This window comes from Crinia signifera, chromosome 11, assembly GCF_055691185.1.
Source record: "Crinia signifera chromosome 11, ASM5569118v1, whole genome shotgun sequence".
Classification (NCBI taxonomy): Eukaryota; Metazoa; Chordata; class Amphibia; order Anura; family Myobatrachidae; genus Crinia; species Crinia signifera.
In genome coordinates, this window is record NC_139227.1 from 72,086,671 (window position 1) to 72,109,518 (window position 22,848).

The 22,848-nt window shown below is 46.9% G+C and overlaps 1 protein-coding gene across 1 annotated transcript; it reads right to left on the reverse strand.

Annotated features, from left to right (window-relative positions):
• Positions 1-539: 539 nt before the first annotated feature.
• Positions 540-22,848, reverse strand: OTUB1 (OTU deubiquitinase, ubiquitin aldehyde binding 1). Its single transcript, XM_083164560.1, has 7 exons — positions 22,701-22,848; positions 13,170-13,231; positions 11,950-12,048; positions 7,526-7,644; positions 4,497-4,581; positions 4,119-4,313; positions 540-2,413 (listed from the first exon to the last, which is right to left on the reverse strand). The coding sequence occupies exons 1-7, from the start codon at positions 22,810-22,812 to the stop codon at positions 2,213-2,215; spliced, it is 873 nt and encodes a 290-aa protein (XP_083020686.1). The 5' UTR covers positions 22,813-22,848; the 3' UTR covers positions 540-2,212.

Below are 22,848 nucleotides of genomic sequence, written 5' to 3' on the forward strand. Positions count from 1 at the left end.
GCCACATAGCAAAACTAATGCAAAGCATCCTGGGATGTGTAGTTCATTAACATCTGGAGGGCCGGTGTTGCCCAGCCCTGCCCTAGTGCATGGGTCTTCAATCTGTGGCCCTCCAGATGTTGTGGAACTACATGTCCCAGCATGCCCTGACAGTTTTGGCATGCTCTTATAGGAAAAAAATGTGGCAATGCATGTTGGAACATGTAGTTTCACAACATCTGGAGGGCCACAGGTTGAAGGCCCATGCCCTAGTGGATGGTAGGGCATAAAATACCACCTGTTGGCACGTCAGCTCAAAAAAAAAAAAAAAAAAAAAAAAACATGTTGAACTTCCCAATGTCGACCTAATGCTTGTACCAACTTTCAGTAGTGGACCCAAATAGTGTTGACCTAACAACTGTGTACCAATAATGGGCACCTTCACGTCTCCTATTTCGCAGATTTACATCTTGAACAAATGGATTTTTAGAATGACAGCTGTACAAATACAACCAGAACTACATACATTATTTATGGGGTAATAAAACTAAAAAACAGTCTGTGTTTTAGTGTCATTTACTAATACATTATTGCCAGACATAATTCACCATTGAAGAGTTACTGCAGCCCACACCATGTATACACAACATATGATGACACAGAAGGAAGTTTCCTCACAGCTGGACACGGCAGAGCACATGATGGAAGATGCTACATACTAAAGACATTGGCGTTATAAAGCCATTTAATGCATCAAGAACAAGAGACGGCAATTTCACAATTTATTGGGTCTCCAAATTTACTATCTGGTCACAGAAATCCTACAGAAGACCTCGATCTGCAGGATGATTGTGTTGCACTTTGCAGAGTACTCAGAAAGGCTGAATAGCTGTGATCCCAACTAGCCATCCATTGTAGAGAGCCCATGTCAAATAGATGCTTGTAATGAAATTGGCAGGTTGCAGAATATATTTTGGCCGCTAGGTATAAAGAACAATCAACACAAGTTAATATATGCTCCTTATCTGATCTCACATTGGGGCAGATGTATTAAGCCTTAACAAGAGATAAATGCAAGGGTGATAGAGAGATAAATGTCCGGCCAATCAGATCCTTACTGACTTTTTTCAATCACAGCCTGTAACATGGCAGTTAGCAGGTGATTGGCTGGACATTTATCTCTTTATCACCCTTGCATTTATCTCTTGTTAAGGCTTAATACATCTGCCCCAGTGCGCTGTACATAGCAGCTGTATTCTCAAATCCTTCCGTTTATAAAAAAAAAAAAAAAAAAAGGGGGGGGACATGATGCTGGTTACTGAAGAACAGCTCATTTAGCTCCTCAATGACATCTGCACAACTCCGTCTGTAGTCACAGCCTCTGACCAGACTACACAGGGGAAAGGGCTAAAGCAGATACCTTAAACAACACAAATGGGACCTTGTGACTTCATCTGTGCAGTGCAATAAATATGTTCCCTTTCGGTGCAGCCCAATATCTGTATTCATCAAGTATCAGGGTAACACTGTATATATGCACAAGTAAAAGCAAGGTCTGTTACCATTATATGCGTACATATTTGGTGAATACCCCTCTCACACAGAGGCATGGGTCTTGGAAGGAACAAAATCCAGACACTCCTATTCACAACCACACAAACCTTTAATCCCATGGGGGGGGGGGGGGGGTTTACAGGAAAGTAAAGTTATTCTATTATAGTGTGATGAAGCATTCACTGGTAACTGCAAGTAGAGTGCTAACCCCCCCCCCTCCCGAAAATCTAGCTGGACAGTATTGTTTTCATTGCCACAGCTAGCACATGTAGGACTCTGGTACAGTAGCACATTCCTATAACTTGCGCTGCCCATTGATATATCTTTCTTCCCAGCCACGTCACCATTCCTTATGTACACCAGGAATGCACAACACAAATATTTATTACCCCACATCACAAATCACTAGCAGACCCAATTCATAACCCACAGTAGGGCCGTCAATGGTACATTAACCTTCTACCCTATGGTTTGGTGCTCGACTAGCCCTAGATCCCCCTCAGCTGTGCCACCCACACACGTACACCCAGCTCTCTGTTGAGTTCATTTATTTTGCTCCATTGAGATAAAATGTAACAGGCAGAGAATAACGTACAGAAAAGAGGGAACAGGTCAGAGCTCAGGACATTGGAGAAAATGTGATGTCACAGAGGGGGCGTGCAGAACAATATGGAGCAGGTCACTTGTAGAGAATGTCATAGTGTCCAGGTCGGTAGAGCAGGAAGACCTGCGGAGGATCTGAGCCCTCAGGGAACACGTGGGTGACTGTGCTTCCCCCCTCACCCCTGTCCATATATTCAACCTGGATTGAAACATTCAAGACCTGGGAGAGAGCAATGATGTGGATGTGATCACTTTCCTTACACATGGGCTCTACTTCCTGAGAAGGATGACAGGAAACAGGCATTGAGGGGAGAGGAAAAAAAAAAAAAAGGAACAAAAAAGGGACATTAGTCTCCTGAATGTGGCAGTTACATGGTTACACATGTGAAATGACAGACAAAATCCGGACATCACCTCTTAATTTTTCGTGCAGTTCCTCTTTCCTGCCTGGGCTCTGCCTTGGTGCTCCTAGCACAGACTGGTCTGTATCTCAGAGCCGAGATATAGACCAGGATATGATAGAAGAACCACAGAAGGGAGCCACATCCCAGACAGGAAAGAGGAACTGCAGGGGATTTGAAAGGTGCAGGGTGCTAGAATTAACAAAACTGCTGGCTCCACCATCCCTTTTAAGCTAAATGAAGATAACGCCTTTCTTATTACATTAGGACATCACCACTTATATATCTAAACTTCAGCTACCTCTCTGTAAGCAAACAAGCAGTCGTTTAAATCTTAAGGTGCCCACCTTCCCTGATCAAGATGGATTGGGACGAGAAATCTGCCCAAATCGGATGTGTCTGACATCCCCTCTGACCCGATGCATGGATCCATCAGCGGCACACCGTGGGTGCTTTTTAGCAGCCGCAATGTGTTGGTCTGAACCGTAGGTTTGTGCCAGCAATGAAGCACCGCCGGCACACATCTTTGTGCAGCAGCAGGGTCCAGGCAGCAGCGGCTGGGAGCTTGTAGTGTTATTTGCCGGGAAGTGCTGTTGAATTTGAAAAAATATTTTTTTTTAAAGACTGGCTGGATGCTGATTGGCTGAATTCTCTCAGCTAATCAGCGTCTAGCCAGCCAACGCAGCATGGACCTCGCCGCTGTAACTCCCTGGGGTATACTACATGCAATAAATCGCATGTGTAAAAAATGGCACATCAGGTGCCAAATTGTAAACAAGCCTCCTGGGGAGCTGCCGGTATGCTCTGAAGGACAAATTGCCCGGCTTCTCCCATACCCGGCAGAGCAGCACTGCACAGTGTGACAGTATCAAAGGTCACGCTGCGCAGGCAGAGATCACGCCCAGCAGTATGAAGCCACCCACCCAGCAAACAAGCAAGCAAGCAACTCCGCAGTATGAACCACCTGCCCCCCCTACCCGGCTCGCAGCAGTTTGAAGCTGCACTCCTGCCCGTCCGCCCACCTAGCCAGCAAGCAACTCAAGCAGTATGAACCACCCACCCAGCAACCCGACTTCCGGCAATATGAAGCTGCCCACCCGACAACCCAGCTCCCACCGTCCCAGCAACCCGGCCGCACCTGCAAAATTTAAGTAAATGCGGGGCGGCCAGTGCAGTTTTTTTATTAGGAAAGCCAATCCCAGAAATCCTGGGATTGAGCATTTTTCAATCCCGAGATTGAAAATATGCTCCGGGATTGGCTTCCCTAATGTAAACTGAATATTTAGCATCTGTGTAAGTGGTCCCTTGTGTCAAACAGCACAAACACTTGCAGCAACAGTTATATATTTATTCAGGTAGAACCATGTGGCAGTGGCTCTACCCATGCACCAACAAACGTCTGCATATAACTGAACCAAAGCTATTCTTTGCAGTGCATTGTATATGGTGGTTCCCAAACTCTGCCCACAAAGCAACCTAACCACCGATGTTTTAAGGATATCCATCCATAAAAACAAAGAAGAAAAATCTGCAATGCAGATTTCAACAGACAAAATCTTTTTTTTTTCTCATTGTTCTTACCTGCTGGCAGAATTCTTTAACACTTCTCCCACCCTCTATAAAGTGTTGGTAGAAGACCCCATCTCTCTGCAGATGTCCAGATGTCAGAAGACGCAGATAAACCACCACGTAATCTGAAACAGTCTGCTCATTAAATGCAGCTAGTAATTCTGTCACTGTTGGGCGCCTTTCTACCAGTGTTATTAGATCCATGAACTGTGGAAGGCCAAAACAAAAAGGGAAATCACATACAATGACGAGTAATCTATTTCTGGTTTACACAGTGGTCAGAATAAGCAGTACGAATACAAAGGAAGTTAGAATATTTTAATATTTACACAACACAAATGAAAAACAGCATTAAAGAGAAGGGGAAGACTGGTCATTTCCAGAACTCACTGTATTGTGGAAGTCTTCAATAGTAAACTCTGTAAATCCTTGTTTGATGAGATCTTCCTTACTGTGCAGCGAAACCTCCTTAAACCTACAGGAGAGAAAGAATAGCTGAAAGCAGGTGCCCTAAATAAGGGAAGCATACATAACACAGATAAAGGTAGTGGAGGCTAACAGAACTAGCTGCAATTCCGAACAGTGTAAAGGTGCCCATACACATTACAATTATTGTATACAATATCACATCTCATCCGATCTCGGTTTTGCGATGAGATCAGATGAGATGTGATCAGATGTGCTGCACATACTTTTTGTACTAGATCTCATCTCATCGCAAAACAGAGATCGGATGAGATGCGATATTGTATACAATAATTGTAACGTGTATGGGCACCATTAGATGATCACAAAAGGAGTCTCACATTCCTAACCACGCAGTCTCATATTCCTAACCACGCAAGAAGGTGGTTACACAGTAACCATATGCGATAAACCCTTATCACCCACTGCCCCAGCCCACTACATGAAGTTCTGACCACACTAAAGAGGTGCACACATGGGCAGTAGCTGGAAGATTCTGACTAAGTGATTTCTGCTTGATCAAAATCTCCCAGTCGTTGCCGGAGATAAGCCGGCGGCCATCCCCAGCAGCAGCCCGTGCGTCCAGCCTAAAAGCCACTGCAGTGTCTGGCAAGAATATTCTTGCCTGCAGTGTCTTTTTGGCTGGGTGACAGAGACGCTGCGGGGCTGCGCATCGCTATCGCCCGCTGTGTACACACGGGGTGATTCAGGGTCACATTGTAAGTGATTTTGACGATGTAGTCAAAATTGCTTAGATGTGTGCAAAGCTTTAGGGGCATATGTACGAAGGCTGGTAAAGTGATAAAGTGGAAGGTGATAACACACCAGTCAATCAGCTGTGTTTGAAAATGACAGTTAAGAGCTGATTGGTTGGTGTTTTATCACCTTCTATCATCAGGCTTTATACATTTGCCCCTTACTGCATTAAATAAGCGAGAAGGTCATGATTCACTAAACTACTCACATACCCTGACCTACTATGGGTACTGTCATCAAAAAAAAATGTTTCCTGGCAGCTCTACCTTCACAAACTTTACCCACAAGGACACAGTGATGGAGGAGATGCAGAATGAGAACCCATGTACACTATAAAAATGGAAGCAAGAGAGAAACATTGTAGGTGACCTAAAACCAAAGTAGTAACTATTATTTATGTAGGGCATGCATGATCAAATTATGGCCCAGCAGCTGTTGTGAAACTACAAGTTCCATCATCCCTTGCCACAGTTAGGGAATGCTAAAACTAGAGCAAAGCATGCTGGGATGTGTAGTTTCACAACAGCAGGAGGGGGTCACAGTTTGTACTTGCCTGATGGTGGTCCATAGTCTATTATACCACAATGAGGGGGGTATTCAATCCCTGCCTCTATTTCCGACAGAGGAAATAGCGGCGGGCGCCTAGTCAATGCTGTCTTGCCCGACAGCATTGAAGAGGCAGATGTATAGAACATGGTAACTTACGGAAGCAAATGACAGAGGACCATTTGCTATGAAATGCTGGAAAACTTGACAAAAATGGTCATTCAGATATTACCAGATATTTGTTCCAACCAGCCAGATTGGACAATAAATCTTTAGGTGTATGGCCAGCATAAGGTAAGCTATCGCCTGTTTGTGCTCAGTTGTGTTTACCTTTACCTATTTAGGTTCTTTATCGTCCACCCAACACTTACAGTCTATTAACCCCTTGCTCCTTCCCTTGTCTCATTTGAGGCTCCTTTTCCTCACTCAAAAACTGGTTACGGGAGCGGCTTAAGACATAGGGGAAATTTACTAAAATGCAAGTTCTATTTCACATGGTATGTTGCTACAGGAAACCAATCACAATCTACCCTCCTGTTCTCACAGCACTCTTCTTGCATTTCAATTACAGCTCTCTTACTCAACCTACCATCTATACCTGCATCTCGTCTCATTCACTTCCCTATATCTCAGCTGTATTGTGTACTAAGAATTGTGCTCGGTTTTTGTTCTTCTGTTGCTGTTAGGTCTAGTTATGTCTTATTCTGTGTACCCTGTACTGTTCCACTGGCTGCCTAGGATCTGTGCTGCTAGCCAAATATGTACCCCATGTCACCCCCGTAGTGTCCTATATCTGTACCGTTTTTACTTGCTACCAATCTGGCTGGTGCAATCACCAAGTGGCGCCGCTGAATGGCTGCCTGGGTGCTGTACAGCTCAGTAAATATATGTTCCCCATGTCTGTGTCGCTCAACAGAGTACATCTAGTATATATCTGTAAGTGTCCTATATCTGTACTGTTTTGTCTACCTATCTGGCTGGTGCAATCACCATGTGGCACCAATGAATGTACAGCTCAGTAAATATATGTTCTCGGTGTCCCTCATTAGAATGTGTCTAGTGCATATCTGTATGTGTGATGTATAACTTTACTGCCATTGTTGCTTGTTCTGATACCCCTTTGTATTACAGTACGTGCATTATTTTTAATGACTGTAAAGCGCCTTGAGTCCTGTTGGAGAAAGTGCACTATATAAATAGTACTTCCTTACTGCTTATTAAGCACCTTCTAGACCCTTGATGGCTAACCTTGGCACTCCAGATGTTGTTGAACTACACATCCCAGCATGCCCTGCATCAGTTTAGCATGGCTAAATAGCCAAACTGTAGCAGAGCGTGCTGGGATGTGTAGTTCAACAACATCTGGAGTGTCAAGGTTAGCCATCAAGGTTCTAGAATATAATAGGATCTGATTTGTTGCCCATAGCAACATCCCATGTGTACTAGAACTCCCATCTATCCTCCACATTCTGGTTTCTTTACAACAGAAGCTGCTGCTTCTAACTCATTGTACTCTTACACTTGTTAATGTGAAAGGTTAGAGCTTTGGGTTCTTTTCCATCATGCATGGTGTAGGTCTACGTCAATAAATACATATTGCAACTTAAATATAAAAAAAACCTCTCACAAACACAGAATGAATGAGGTCTTACCTTGTAAGTTCAGGTCCCCCATCCAGCAGGGCTTCTAAATATGAAAAGCCAAACGCTCTGTAAAAGCAGTTCCCATCTGGTCGTGTTCGGCGTATGTGAGTGTATCGTCTGTGCAAGTCCTGGAAAATAAGTCCCATCCAATCAGTCAGTTACATCATCGACCCCCACCTTATCAAATCCTCCATTATTACAATATCATGTTTAAGACTATTGCAGAATAAAAATAAAATAATCAAGATGGCGCATACTGAAGAAGCCGATCCCGGCGAAACACGTGTCTAGCGGACACCCCAGCAACGGCGTTACCAGCACCAGGGACTCCCCCACAGTGACCCTACCCGGACCTGAAGCTTTGACGCCCGGAGGTGGCGTCCCAGGTACCAGTGTCCTCCTGCCTGCGCTCTGCAGTGGAGTGACACCTCTCTCCGTTTTCTCCAAACTACAAACCCAGCTTTGCAACCAGTTATCACTTATACTCCATCAACCTGTATGTCTGTTTGCAGCCAATTAACAATACTCATTCGAGACTGAACTACCTGCTTGCTTCAGATTCACCTATGGTTACAACTGTTACTTTGTCAGCAAAACTGCTTGCTTTAGATTCACCTATGGTTACAATTGTTACTTTGTCAGCAAAACTGTATCTAAAACTGTGTAACAACTAACATAGAAAAGGAGCAATAATCAACAGGCGGCAATACTGTGGATACATTATACACACTGGTTTAAACCCACTCAAAACTTGTAATACCTGATTTATCAGGCCACCCAGATTCAGCATATAGGTATTTAACCCTACCAGCATCAAACTATCTATAACTCTGCACTCTCTCTCTGTCTCTTTTTACTCCCTCCTTGTCATTTCCACTGTGCCCCCCTTCAGGGCCGGCGCTACCCACTCAGCAGCTCCTGCAAAGCAGGGAGGCGCCATGCTGAAAAGGCGCTGTCTCCCTCCCTGCTCTGCTAAAGCTGCCTCAGCCCTCACTGTCGCTGCCTCCTGCACGCTGCCCGCAGCGCCTGTCTGACAGCGGGCAGCAGTATAAAGAACTGCTCCCTGCACCGCGCACACACTGTCCTCCTTCTGCGACCTGCCCCCTCTTCCTCACAGACACTTGTGCTGAGGCATGAAGCGCTGTCTGTGAATGCCTGGATGACATGTCATGTACGGATCTGCCCCCTACCCATTGCTACTTGCGTCTGTCAGCTGTCAAACAAATGACGAACAGGCAGCAGTGCCACCCTTCCTTCCCTCTTCTCAGTGTGCTGTGCCAGTGCCACTGCGATGCGTTGTGTGCTCCTGCAGGCATCGCATCGCACAGTACAAAAAAGTATGTGATGCACATACTTTTTGTACTGCTTTCAGATCGCATCGCATGCCGTGCAGTGCGATGCAATCTAGCACATAACGTATGCAGTTCTCGCAGCGTGTATGGGCACCTTTAGTGCCTGCAACATTTTGCGGACACAGCACTGAGATAGTGTATGCATACAAGTACATGCACCCTAGATCCTCCTTAGGATCGCATGTTGCATACGCTCCCACAATCGGGCTGCAGCTTGTTGCAATGGCAATGTGAAAGGGCGCAAAATTTATGGTTTGCAGGAGGGCGCCGGACACCCTAGCACCGGCCCTGCCCCCCTTCTTCTGCTGTCCATCAAATCTGTTACTGTTCCTCTTTTCCTATTCCTCTCCCTATCCCGCCTTTCCCCCCCCCCCCTTTTCTTTTCCACCTGATGCGGACGTTCAAAAATATTGATTACTAATATTCAGTTGGTAAATCAAAAACGTGGCCAATAATAATCAGGTATTGAGTCAGCTATTAATGCTTTGATGCAGCTAAACCAGACAATTGTGATATTGGGAATTAATCCTCACGAGAATACCACCATACCTCACTGGAACTGCCCAAAAACTTCCCGAACTTGGAAGCTAAGCAGTGACGGGCCAGATTAGTATTCCTGTGGGTGACCCCAGAAGAACCCCTGGTGTGGTATCAATAGAGGTATCCCTAATTAAATTGTACTGGAGACGCCTACTGCTTAAGCAATATAAGCTGTAAGAATACCATCTCAACAGTTGCTGGGGCAACATACATCCCTACGGTTTATCAAACCGAATAAGGGATCCAAACCATTCATTTTCGCCCAAAGTCGCATTGTCCATATATCAATGTCGATAAGGACGTGATGCGCCGAATGGAGAATAAAGTGTGAAAAGTTAATATGACCATCACACAACATTTTGATTCAAAAACCCCTTTTTTGCCATTATTAAGTGGTACCTAACTTGACACATTTCTATCACACTAATCTCCACTAATTCTTTAAATTATCCTTCTGTCATCTTATACTAATTGATCGAAATAAAAGTTATGTTTTAAATTAATTACAAATATACATAAATAAGAGTGCGCCCACAAAGCCTTTTTTCTTTCTTGTGTTTGCCCTCTCTTGAGCAAACAAAAAAACATTTCTTCAGAATAAAAATAATCTAAGAATATTTTGGCAACCAATCAGCTGCTCTGTATAATTGTATATTATGCAAATGATAGATGTTACTACAGTGCTGATTGGTTGCCATGGGCCACTTCTCCGGCTCACTGCTCCATACATCTACCCCTAAAGGTCTAAAGACACTGGGTGATTTTGCCCAGCGTGTATGGACAGCGATGATGTGAAAATGTCTGGCCTGAAAAATCGATTTTGCCAGTGATTTTCACAGGGTGTGGACGGCTTTCCACAGCAGGAGCTATGGAAAGCCGTCCAGCCCGTCACTCATCTGCTTGTAATACCAGCAGATGGGCAGCGGTGGCCAACAATAAGGCAAGAGATCGCATCACCCCTCACCGCTGGCCCGTACACATTGGCGGCTTTTGAGCTGAAAGTAGCTCAAACAACAAAACAGAGCTGCTTTCAGTTCAAAAATTGCCCAGTGTGTATGGGGCTTTAATCACCTGTCCTGAACCTGGATATCACCAAAACCTGCACTGTTGGCGAGCCTTAAGGACCGTGGTTGGGAATGCCTGGGCTACACAGTGAGAAAACAAAGCTGCACACTAATCATCCCAAGCATAGAAGTACAAATGATTTATTATTTGTTTATAGTTTCTTATATAGCGCAGCATATTCAGTTGCGCTTTACAATTGTAGACAGTGATAAAACAAACTGGGTAACAACAGACAGACATGGAGGTAGGAGGGCCCTGCTGCAAGCTTACAATCTATAGTGATATAGAAGGGAAACACAAGGACAGGCACCAATAATAGCATAGCAGTCCCACCAAGTTGCAAGTCCAGAAGAAGAGCTATATACCTGTAATACATAAGTGCCTCAGAGGGTTATGCGTGTGGAACTAAAATATGACAGGCTTGTCTGAAGAGGTGAGTTTTCAGGGAACGCTTGAAAGTTTGGAGGCTAGTGGATAGTCTTATTGTGTATGGAAGGACATTCCATAGGGTGGGAGCAGCCTGATTAAAGTCCTGTAAGACTCAGATCTTGTGCAGAGCGGGGTGGTCGAGATGGGAAACATTTTGTGATAAGTGCAGAGATATATGCTGGTGCAGTATGGTTAATAGCTTTATATGCAAGTAGAAGTGTTTTATATTGAATACGGTAAGATACAGGCAACCAATGAAGGGACTGGCAGAGCGGATCAGCAGACGGGATTGGTATGAAATCCTGGCGGTCGGAATCCCCGCGCTCAAAATCCCGACAAGGGCAAGGGACACACACACACACACACGTGGATGGCCCCCCACGCAGCGGGCCTGGTCCTCACTACGCTAGGCACACTAATTTATTCTCCCTCTATGGGTGTCATGGACACCCACGGAGGGAGAAAGTGTTGAGATTTTGGAGTCGAGATTTTGGAGTCGGGATTTTGAACGCCGGGATCTGAACTGCGTCCCTAGCAGACGATGAGTGTATTGCAAGGAAGATCAGCCTAGCAGCAGCATTTAAAATGGATTGCAGTGGCGAGAGTCTGTTCTTGGGAAGATCAGTTAGGAGACTATTGCAATAATCAATGTGGGATATAATGAGTGCATGGATAAGAGATTTAGTAGTGTCTTGTGTGAGATAGGGTCGTATTTTGGATATGTTTTTTAGATGCATGTAACATGATTTGTAGACAGATTGAATGTGGGAAAGAAAAAACAGTTCAGAGTCGTGGATGACCCCTAAGCAACAAGCTTGTGGGGTAGGGTAGATTGTCGAGTTGTCAACAGTTATGGAGATATCAGGTTGGTAACTGTTCTTGGTTGGTGGGAATATAAGTAAACAAATAAACAAGGAATATTAATAATTTTAGAGTAACTTTAAGAGATGACCCGCAAGGCTCTGAATCTACAAAGGGAACAGCCAGGTATAGGATAGGCCTTATTTTCTTGCTCCAACATGAAAAAAAAAAAAACAATATAGATACCTTTATCTTTTCTTGGTACACTTTGTCATCAGAAGCATATTCCTGGTACAGTACGGAGAGTTCTAAGCGATCCGAAAGTAGTGGAGTGTGACCAGCAATCTGAGATACAAAGAAAATTACTGATCACTGACACCCAATAGGCAAAAGGGGTGTAAATACATGGCGCAATATGAACTACCGATATGGGCAATATTGTCCATTTGGTAGAAAACCCAGTACATACTGCAGTGTGTGTGTATACAGCTTGTGATGCTGATGCGCGCCCCGCGGGGTCGGTATTGAAACAAGCTCAATTTTGATTAGAAAGTGTACAATCTAGTATGAGCCACTTCTAGTATAGCCAAAATGGCACTGTGTGTATGCACCTTACATCCCGACCCGCACTAATCTACTCGCCATCACTCATTGTAAGTCAGCCTATTTTTATTTCCATGACTATAAACATAAAGGCTCAATGTTGGAATGCAATCAGTGCACATACTGTACATGTATGTATTTATTGCTGCATGCAGAGTAAAAGCTGGCTGCTTTTTCCATGTAGCTTATTTTTTATTCACAGCAATTCAGAATGAAGTATTTTTCTCAAATATAAATCTCTCTGCATATTTTTATATTGGATGGCAATATAGAAAAGTAGTCAGCACTACATAGGGGGGTATTTCCAACAGACCGTATTCAATACGTCGACTGTCGGTAAGGTTCTGGCAGTTGGAACGGCGGTGGTTAAAAACATCTGCAGATTGTAGATTCAACTTTTTAAAAAGTTGAATCTGTATGGCTTAAATGCGGCCAAACTGAATAGTACCCTTTCACAAGCCAGGTACAAAATCCTGGGTGCGACTCGGCTTGCAAGCGCTTTCACACTAGCCACCAGGCCCGGCATAAACCGGGCGGGTGGCGTAATCGTGAGGCGGGACCGGGGCGGTGCTGGGAGGTGTCAGCATCGGAAAGCCCAGGGACAATTCGCGGCTGTTTCCGACAAAACAGATCCGACTTGTTTTAAAGTCTGATCTGTTTTGTTGGAATTTGCAGCATTGTATAGGCAACAGCTTCCCCCAGCGGAAATAGTGGCTGGGATTGAACAATACTTGTTTAGTATCCTGGAGTGACCTGCAGTGCTGCATGGTTTCGACAAGTTATTTGCTCTGTTTAGCTTTGCTCCCAAATCAGCCACTTAGTGCAAGATCACCTCAGATGGTCAGTAAGTGTGTCACACTAACCTCTTGCTGTATACGGTCCTGCTGGGCAATGATCGCTTCATCATAAGTGAGACAATTTACACCTGAAAGTAGTATACAGGTTATTCACAAGGGAGTAAAAGAGTCAAAATAAATGGTGATACATCCCATCCAGCTAGACACTAAAGAATTTAGGACGTTATAAAACATTATGCACAATAATAATTGAAATGGACCAGTCTCCTCCACAAATAATTTAGCCGACAGAATTACTATGCTGCAGGTCCACCTGCTGGGAACCAGTGACCTCCGAGGTATGACCTAAAAATCATACGACCCTAACCGTATTCATGGTATACCGATTCCAAGAAACAAAAACTGTTCTCTTGGTGCCTATAGTAAATGCAGTGATTAGAATCTCTGCCTTACAGATCAAGGGTCGCGAGTCCACATACAAACAGCACTCTAAATGCATATTCCATCAGGGTAGGATGGGTTTCTTCCCACACTTTAAAAAACATAAGAGTACATTAATGGGATTCTGAATCAAATAAATTCCAATAGAATAGACTGATGTTAATGACATATACTGGCTGTACCTTACTGCATAAAATGGTGGCGCCTTCTAGAAAAAGGGGATTTTTGGTTCTTACCTGTAAAATCCTTTTTTCAGAGGCCAAGGTGGATGCTGGGGTATGGGTATTCCGGGCTGGAGGTCCGGGCACCAAGGAGTACAAACTTCTTGTGGCTAGTGCAGCCCCAGGCTCCGCCCCCCTAATACCCCTTCCTGTCCTCAGAGACCAGTTTTTTAACTTTAACAAGCCGAGGAACAGGTATAGGAGAGGGGAACCATTCAACTTTTGAACATTCAAAAACCAGAACACGAAAATGTGAACTATAACTATAACTGCAAGATTTGGAGCGGTAGGGCGGGCGCCCAGCATCCACCTTGGCCTCTGAAAAAAGGATTTTACAGGTAAGAACCAAAAATCCCCTTTTTTCTTACGGCCAGTGGTGGATGCTGGGGTATGGGACGTCCTAAAGCTGTGTCCCTAAGGGTGGGACCGCTCCTGAGCTGCACTGAGGGCACCCCTGCCAAAGGCCGCATCGGCCGAGGCAAAGGTGTCGAATCGATAGAATTTAATGAACGTATGAGCCGAAGACCACGTGGCTGCCCTGCAGATGCTCTCCGCCGAGACCCCTGCCCTCAGGGCCCACGATGCCCCCACAGACCGGGTGGAGTGCGCCCTTATCGAATGCGGTACTGGTCGTCCCGCCAACAAGTACGCTTGCCTTATGGTCGACCTTAGCCACCTAGCCAATGTGCATTTTGAAGCAGGCCAACCCAGCTTCCGGGCATCAAAGAGGACAAAGAGAGAATCAGATTTTCTTATCTGTTCAGTTCTGGTCACATAAATCTTTAGGGCTCGAACAACATCCAAAGAGACATCGTTATCCCGCGATTCTGTGGTTGTTTTATACACTGGTACTACTATTTCCTGATTTATATGAAATCGGGATACAACCTTTGGGAGGTAGTCCAGTCTAGTTCTAAGAACTGCTCTATCTTCATGAAAGATGAGCAATGGGACCTTACAAGAGAGGGCCCCTAAATCCGACACTCTGCGCGCTGACGCAATGGCTAGTAAGAAAACAGTCTTCAGAGTGAGCCATGAAAGAGAAACCGATTCCAAGGGTTCGAATGGGGCCTTCATCAAACTCTTCAGCACCAAGGTAAGGTCCCATGGGTTTGCCGGTGGACGTATGGGAGGTTGTAGGTGAAGAGCTCCCTGTAGAAAGGTATGGATCGTAGATGACGTAGCGATCTTCCTCTGGAAAAGGACAGAGAGAGCCGACACTTGAACTTTCAAGGATGAATGGCTCAATCCCATGTCCAAGCCTGCTTGTAGAAATCCTAAGACCCTATCCAACCTGTATATCCTTGGGTTGAACCTCCTGGGCTCACACCAGAGAAAATACCTTTGCCAGACTCTGTGGTACACCCTAGCTGACGATGGTTTTCTTGCCGCCAGCAGGGTCTTGACCACTGTAGGGGGAAATCCTCTTCTGCTTAGGATCGACTCTTCAATAGCCACCCCGTCAAAGCCAGCCTGGCTAAGTCGGGGTGTAGACACGGTCCTTGTGACAGGAGGTCTGGCCGGAGGGGCAATGGAACCGGTGGTGCCATGGCCATCTGTAACAGGTCTGGGTACCATGATCGTCTCGGCCAATTCGGGGCCACTAGGATCATGGTCACCCTCTCTCTCTTGAGGCGTCGAAGTAGCCGGGAGATTAAAGGGATTGGTGGAAATGCAAATACCTTTTGAAAAGGCCAGGGGGCCGATAGTGCGTCTACCAGACACGCCTGTGGGTCCCTTGTCCTGGCTCCGTACCGGGGGAGTTTTTTGTTGTGTTTTGAGGCCATAAGGTCGACCTGTGGCATTCCCCACTGACCTGTCAGGATTGTGAACACTTCTGGATGGAGGGACCATTCCCCTGAGTGGATCGTCTGCCGACTCAGGAAGTCCGCCTCCCAGTTCAACACTCCTGGAATGTATACTGCCGACAGGGTGAGTAGGAATTTCTCTGCCCATATGAGGATCTGGGTCACTTCCCGCATGGCCGCTCGGCTCCGGGTCCCCCCCTGATGGTTCACATATGCGACTGCCGTCGCGTTGTCTGATTGTATTCTGACTGGTTTTCCGTGAAGAAGGGTTCCTGACTGCTCGAACGTCCGGGAGATGGCCCTTAGTTCCAGCACATTTATTTGTAGCTTTGTTTCCTTTTGAGACCAGAGGCCCTGGAATGACTGATCTAGGGTTACAGCCCCCCAGCCTACCAGACTGGCATCCGTTGTCACAATGATGTAATTGTGGTTTGCAAAGGACTTTCCCTTTTTCAGATTGTCTGACAGCAGCCACCACTGTAGGGACTGTCTGACCATGTTTGATATGATGAGGAACTGTCTTTTCAAATCCGCGTGTGATCGGTTCCAGCGAGACAACAAGGCCAGCTGGAGTGTTCGGGAGTGGAACTGGCCGAATTCCAGCATTGGAAACGTGGATACCAGTTTCCCCATTAGTGTCATACAGAGATGAACTGACACCCTGCTTTGCGACAGAAAAACCTGGACTTGTGAGTGAATGTCCTGTATCTTCTTCTTGGGAAGAAACACTCTCTGGGTCTCTGTATCTATTAGTGCCCCCAGATGAACCATGGTGGATGAGGGAGTCAAGCTGGACTTCTTCCAGTTGATTATCCACCCGTGAGATTGGAGCATGTCCAGCGTCATCTGGAGGTGGGCCTGAATCTCCTCCTGTGACTGCGCTACTATCAGTAAATCGTCCAGGTACGGAAGAATTCGAATGCCTAGGAGGTGCAGGCGAGCCGCCATCACCGCCATGACTTTCGTAAACACCCGGGGGGCTGTTGAGAGTCCGAACGGGAGCGCACGAAATTGAAAATGGCGATCCAGTATCGCGAATCTGAGGAATCTCTGATGCTCCTGCTTGATTGGAATATGCAGATAAGCATCTTGTATGTCCAGAGAGGTCATCAGGTCTCCTGGTTCTAGAGTGCTTAGAATGGAGCTTAAAGATTCCATCCTGAATTTTGGGACCCTCAGGAACGTGTTGAGTTTCTTGAGATTCAAAATCGGGCGGAAGGACCCGTCTGGTTTGCTGACCAGGAACAGGTTTGAATAGAAACCCGTCCCCCTTTGGGAGTGTGGAACCGGTATAATCACCTTCTGTTCCAACAGAGTTGAGACTGCAGTCTCGAGGGCTCTTGCCTTGAGCGGGTCCTGTGGCAGGCCCGTTGTAAAGAATTGTGTTGGGGGTCTGGAGCAAAAGGTCAGAGCATACCCTTGCAATACTAGATCCAACACCCAGGAGTCCGATGTGGAACCTGACCAGGTCTCCGCAAACTCCAGAAGGCGACCCCCCACCCATGGCACTTTCTTGGTGTGCCCGGCGTCAGGCCGCTGGCTTTTCCGCCTGTTTTGGGGCCTGGCGACGAGCTGCCCAACCCTGCTTGGGCTTGGACTTCTGCGTCTTTTGTGAGGGCTGTTGAGCCCTAGTTGGCCAGGATCCTGTATACTGTGATCTGCCCCTGGAGGGACGAAAAAACCGAAAAGCCTGTTGCCTAGGTTTTGCAGTTCCTGTGGGCAGAAAAGCCGACTTTGAGGCTGCAATGGAAGTGACAATCTTGTCCAATTCCGATCCAAAGAGGATGCCCCCCGTAAAAGGTAGGGCCTCCAAGGCCTTCTTTGAATCATTATCGGCCTTCCAAGATCTGAGCCAGAGGGCTCTGCGTGCGGCCACCGATACTGCCGAAATTTTTGATGCAAAAATTCCTGCATCCAACACTCCCTCACTTAGGTAGGAACTAGCCTCTCTAATATTGTCCACAAAAGACATCAACTCAGATCTTTTAGTCCCTGACTGCAGGCCCTCCAAGAGCGCATCTGCCCAGTGTGCTATAGCTCTGGTTGTCCAGGCTGCCGAATAGCTAGGCCTAACTGCAGCCCCTGCGTTAACATATATGGACTTGAGGAACTGATCCAGCTTTTTATCTACTGGATCTTTTAAGGATGTTACATCAGGTATGGGCAGGGCCGTTGCCTTAATTAGCCTGGTAACGTGGGCGTCCACCTGAGGGGGTTCGTCCCATTTCTTGTGGCTGTCTGGGAGAGGATAAAAGGAAGAAATCCGCTTGGACACCAGGAATTTCCTGTTAGGATGTTTCCAGGCCTCTTCAAACAGGTCATCCAACTGCTTTGATTTAGGGAAAAAGGCACTATCCTTCTTTTTGCGTTTGAACACTGGTTCAGTATCTATCCCCTCTGCAGCGGCCTGAGTATCCGGCTCCTTAATGTTAAAGGTGAGCCGTATCAATTTAATTAGACTATCCACTCTGGATTGAGACATGTGATCCTCAGTATCAGCGTCCACATCATCCACTAAATCAATGGCGCCCCCATCTTGGTCGTCCCCAGTTCCATCGGCATCATCATCTGTGTCCTGTGGGAGAGGCTGAGTTGCCTCACGTCTGGACGGTCTATTTGAACTAGACCCTGTCAGGACATTTTGTAGTGAGGATGAAACCTGCACCAAACCCTGGACTGACTGAGATAGACCTGCTACCCATGCTGGTTCTTGCTGGGGCTGGGCTTGGGGTGCCGGTACGGCAGCGGGGTTACGTGACGCTGCCAGCTGGGAAGCTAATTCCCTCATCGCAGAGGACAGGTCTGCCGCCCAGTCCGGTCTGCAGGGAACATCCGCATTGGGTTGCGAACTAGGCCCCGGCTGAGAGCAACGGTCACAGAGGCCTGCGTGGTTCTGCTCTGCACTAGCAAAATTTTCTTTGCACACTGTGCAAGTATATGCATGCAACGCTGGAGCGGGACCAGGCCTACGGGATTTCCCCTTTGCTGACATGATATGTGTATGTATCGCAGTAAATTAGTAACCTGAGTTAACTAAACACCAGCGCTATTGTATGTGGAATTGTCAGTCACTATATAAACGAATAAGTGACCTAATACTGCACTCTCTGGCACTTCTACAGAGAGAGATGTGGTATATGAATACTCACATTAACATAACAAACTGTGAAAAATAACAAAGACAGAAAAAACACTGCAGTATACAACTCCTCACACAACCCATACACACAGGATTCGGCACTTTGTTTCCTGCACCTACACCATAAAAGTGAGGTGAGGATAATACAACCTGTCACTGATAACAGTGGAGGCAAAGGGGGGCGATTTCTTTAGCTCCTCTCCGTTTAGCAGGCAGGTAGCAAGTAAGCTAAAATGGCCCCCGCTGTGACACAGGTGGGAGGAGAGGAGCGCTCGCGGCGGGAACCCAGGACAGGCTATTGCCGCGAGCAGGGGGGCGGAGTTTTCTTATACTCCGTCCCCTCCTGGAACCACCAGCGTAACTCTCTAAACGGCGCCTCCTGAGAGAGATATGCTTACGCAAAAAACCATGGTGGTCTAGCGGTTACTCAGCATGAGCTGAGTACTGCTGCCAGGCCTCCGGCGGCGCCCCTCCGCCGGCGGTGTGAGCCGCGACTCCGGCTCCCTCACAAGTGAGAAGCCGCTTACCTGCGCTTCTCCCGGCTGCAGCTCCCTCCAGTGCCTGAGGTGTCTGGTGTGAGCGGCCGACAGGTCCGTCCACCAGACGCCGGGAGAAGCTCTGCCGTCAGCCGCAGCAGCGCTGCGCTGCCGGCTGTGTAAAAATAAAACACACAGCAATAAAAAAAAAAAACTGAAGTAAATTAGGGCTAAAAATGCCCTCTCCTTAGCGAGGTGCCTGTTCCTCAGAGCACCAAGGAAAAAAACTGGTCTCTGAGGACAGGAAGGGGTATTAGGGGGGCGGAGCCTGGGGCTGCACTAGCCACAAGAAGTTTGTACTCCTTGGTGCCCGGACCTCCAGCCCGGAATACCCATACCCCAGCATCCACCACTGGCCGTAAGAAAAATAATAAATGAATATTCAGCAAACAAAATGTAAACATACACTGTGTAGGGGGGACTACATGTGAACAAGTTTCTCTGGCCAATTGATATAGGAATGCAATATCAGACACCGTCACTTGTATAACAAGAATATGTCAACCAGGGTGTGTCAGTGTTTAGCATTCATTACCGGCTACGAAGCAAAATCCCATTTTATGAGCTCTCAGCCTTTGCCCTACAGTAAGATGTCAAACTGATCATATTAGGCATTTCAAACCAAAAACAATATCAGGTGTTCTATTCCATCAGTAATCTAATTCTATAGAAGGAATGCTTCTGATAAAACCAACTCTGATGAAATGCATTAGAAAAGGTTACATCTCAAGATTCACTTCTCTTTATTTAATCATCACAATTTCTTTCTACTGATATGTGGACTCTGGAGTGTCTCCATATACACTGTTCTGTGAGTTCATAAACAGTTACCTGATTATTTCCATTCAGCATACAGTATGCCGCTTTCACCTACGCAACTTCTCACCCATCAGACCATTCCTCTCCACTAGGGTGGCCAATCCCGGGATCGGGATCGGCGGGATCCCGGGATTTGGCCCCTAAAACTCCGGGATTTCAATCCCGGGATTGGAGTTTCCAATCCCGGGATTTCGGGATTAGACTGCGCATGCGCAGTCTAATGCCGGGCAGCGTCTGAGCTAGTGCTCAGACGCTGCCCGGCTTCTCCCGTCCCGGGCAGTGCAGCTCTGCGCAGCGTGACGACGTCAGAGGTCACGCTGCGCAGGGCACACAACAGCCGCCGCCTCCTCATCTCACTCCTGCGCTGACCTCCCGCCGCCCGCCGCCTCCTCATCTCACTCCTGCGCTGACCTCCCGCCGCCCGCCCTCCTTCCCACCCAGTCTGCATTCTCATCACCCGCCCGGCCGCACCGCACCGCACCTGTAAGTAAATATGCGGGCGGCCGGGGCGGGTTTTTGTATTAGGGAAGCCAATCCCGGGATCCCGGGATCGGGCATTTTTCAATCCCGAATTCCGGGATTGAAAAAATGCCCCGGGATTGGCAACCCTACTCTCCACTGACGCGACCAGAGAGGAATTCATTCTCTTGTCATCTCCCGCCTTGACTACTGCAACATCCTTCTCTCTGGGCTACCTCTCACCCGCCTCGCACCTCTCCAATCCATTCTTAACGCTGCTGCTAGGCTCATCTTCCTCTCCCGCCACTCTACCTCCGCCTCCCCCCTCTGTCTATCTCTTCACTGGCTCCCCATTCCTTTCAGAGTTCTCTTTAAACTCCTCACCACCACCTACAAGGCTCTCTCCTCCTCCACCGCTCCTTACCTCTCTTCACACTCCCTCCAGTCCTCTTCGCTCCATCGCTGACCGCCGACTGACCTCTCACCTAATCACCTCCTCCCACTCCCGTGTCCAAGACTTCTCTCGCGCTGCCCCCCTGCACTGGAACAACCTCCCGCCACCCATCAGGCTTTCTGATTCCCTTACCTCCTTCAAGCGCTCCCTCAAAACCCACTTTTTTCGACTAGCCTATCCCTCCTCCTATCCTGCCTCCGTTCCTACTTATCCTATTGTTTTTCGATCGTCCACCCACCTCCTTTTAGTATGTTAACTCTTATGAGTAGGGCCCTCCTTCCTCACGTACTCACCCTACTTGACAATTTTGACACCTACTTCTGAACTAATGCTGATTTTAGTTCTACCAGCTATACCCCTATTCATACTGTATTTTTCAACACACCCTGTACGTTACCTTGTAATTTGTTTTTTGTTTGCTATGTACGGTGCTGCAGACACTTTGTGGCGCCTTATAAATAAACGTACTACTACTACTGGCTGCGTCAGACAGAAGCAATAGTTTACTAGCGCCGTTGGCGTAAACAAATTAATTACCATCTTAGTGTGTTTTTGAGACCAAGGTTGGGAAACACTGTCCTAGAAGCTTAAAGACTTGAGCAGCCCATACACGCTGCGATGCAGGCTGTCCCGATGTGTACTTTGAGGTGCGCGCTCCAGCGGCACCTCATCACACAATACAAAAAGTATGTGCTTGCACATACTCTTTGTACTTAGTTCTCATCACATCGCATTGCATGCACAGGCAATGTGATGTGATCCGTGCTATTTAAGCCCACAACGCACGCCCGCATCGGGGCGTGTATGGGCAGCTTTACTCCAATGGAGAGGATACTGCCCATCAAGAGCAAGCACAGATGCAATCAATATTACATTTTACATGTATCACATTTAAGCAGAATCTATAAACCTGTTGGGCATTGTTATGATACACAGCAGCTAATTACGGTCTAGCCAAATTTTCAAGTTTTACTTCACACCTCTGCGTGGTGCAGGTGAAACCTTACAATGCATGTGGATGTGACGTTTTGATCCAGCTGTCACCTGTCGTATAGTCTTGCTTACTTTCACTGTGAGAAATTTACAGTTTTGCTTATTTTCCAATTTTGGTGTTTGATTTTTCTGCCTAAATGCTTTCTTAAGCATTCAATAATTAAAAAAATCTCTAACCACCATCTGTCATTTTATATGCACATCCATAATAAGGAGGTTGCACTTGCCTCATACAGCAGTTAGCTAATGCCTATGTATGGCAGAATATTATGTCCCAGGGCACATCTTTACCTACATAATTAGATCCACCATGGGTGGGAATGGGCATATTCAACACTTTACAAGATGATACTGTGCAGTGATATTTGCTGTCACTATGGGGAACTTCTGTCGAAATGATTTCACAACACAAATAGCAATAATGACAACACATGTGGTTGTACAACCCCTTGACGAAGCCTTTACCCCCAATACAAATGCCTTGTTCCGCTCTGCACGAGCTGTGTACATATAGCGGTTATGCCTGAGTGCCAGCCACATGCCTCAAACACAAAGCAGCAGCCATGGGAGCAGTGTACACAGCCTGCAAGTGATATGTGCCTGCTGCAGACAGATGGAAGCAGCCGTGCATAGCACAATACGTATGAATGGCTCTGGCAGCTTCGTGTCAGCCTCCGCTACATTGCTACGTGTGGGTATGTGGAGGTGCCCCAGCGTCTCGCCTCACCATCGCACTCCGTCTGCGGCCGCACAGATTCCTCAGCCGCCATCTTTACTCCGTCCAGGCCACCGCTTCCTATCACTTCCGGGAGACCACAGACCGGAAGTCCCACCTTCATTTCTCCAGCGTGCGCCGGATGCAGCTAGCTGTCGCT

Coding starts and splice junctions, on each gene's coding strand:
- OTUB1 (XM_083164560.1), bottom strand. CDS start 22,812: ATGAAGGTGGGACTTCCGGTCTGTGGTCTCCCGGAAGTGATAGGAAGC. Junction 13,232..22,700: donor GCCGCAGACGGAGTGCGATG/GTGAGGCGAGAC, acceptor TACTACTTTCAG/GTGTAAATTGTCTCACTTAT. Junction 7,645..11,949: donor TGTACCAAGAAAAGATAAAG/GTATCTATATTG, acceptor CTTATTTTCCAG/GACTTGCACAGACGATACAC.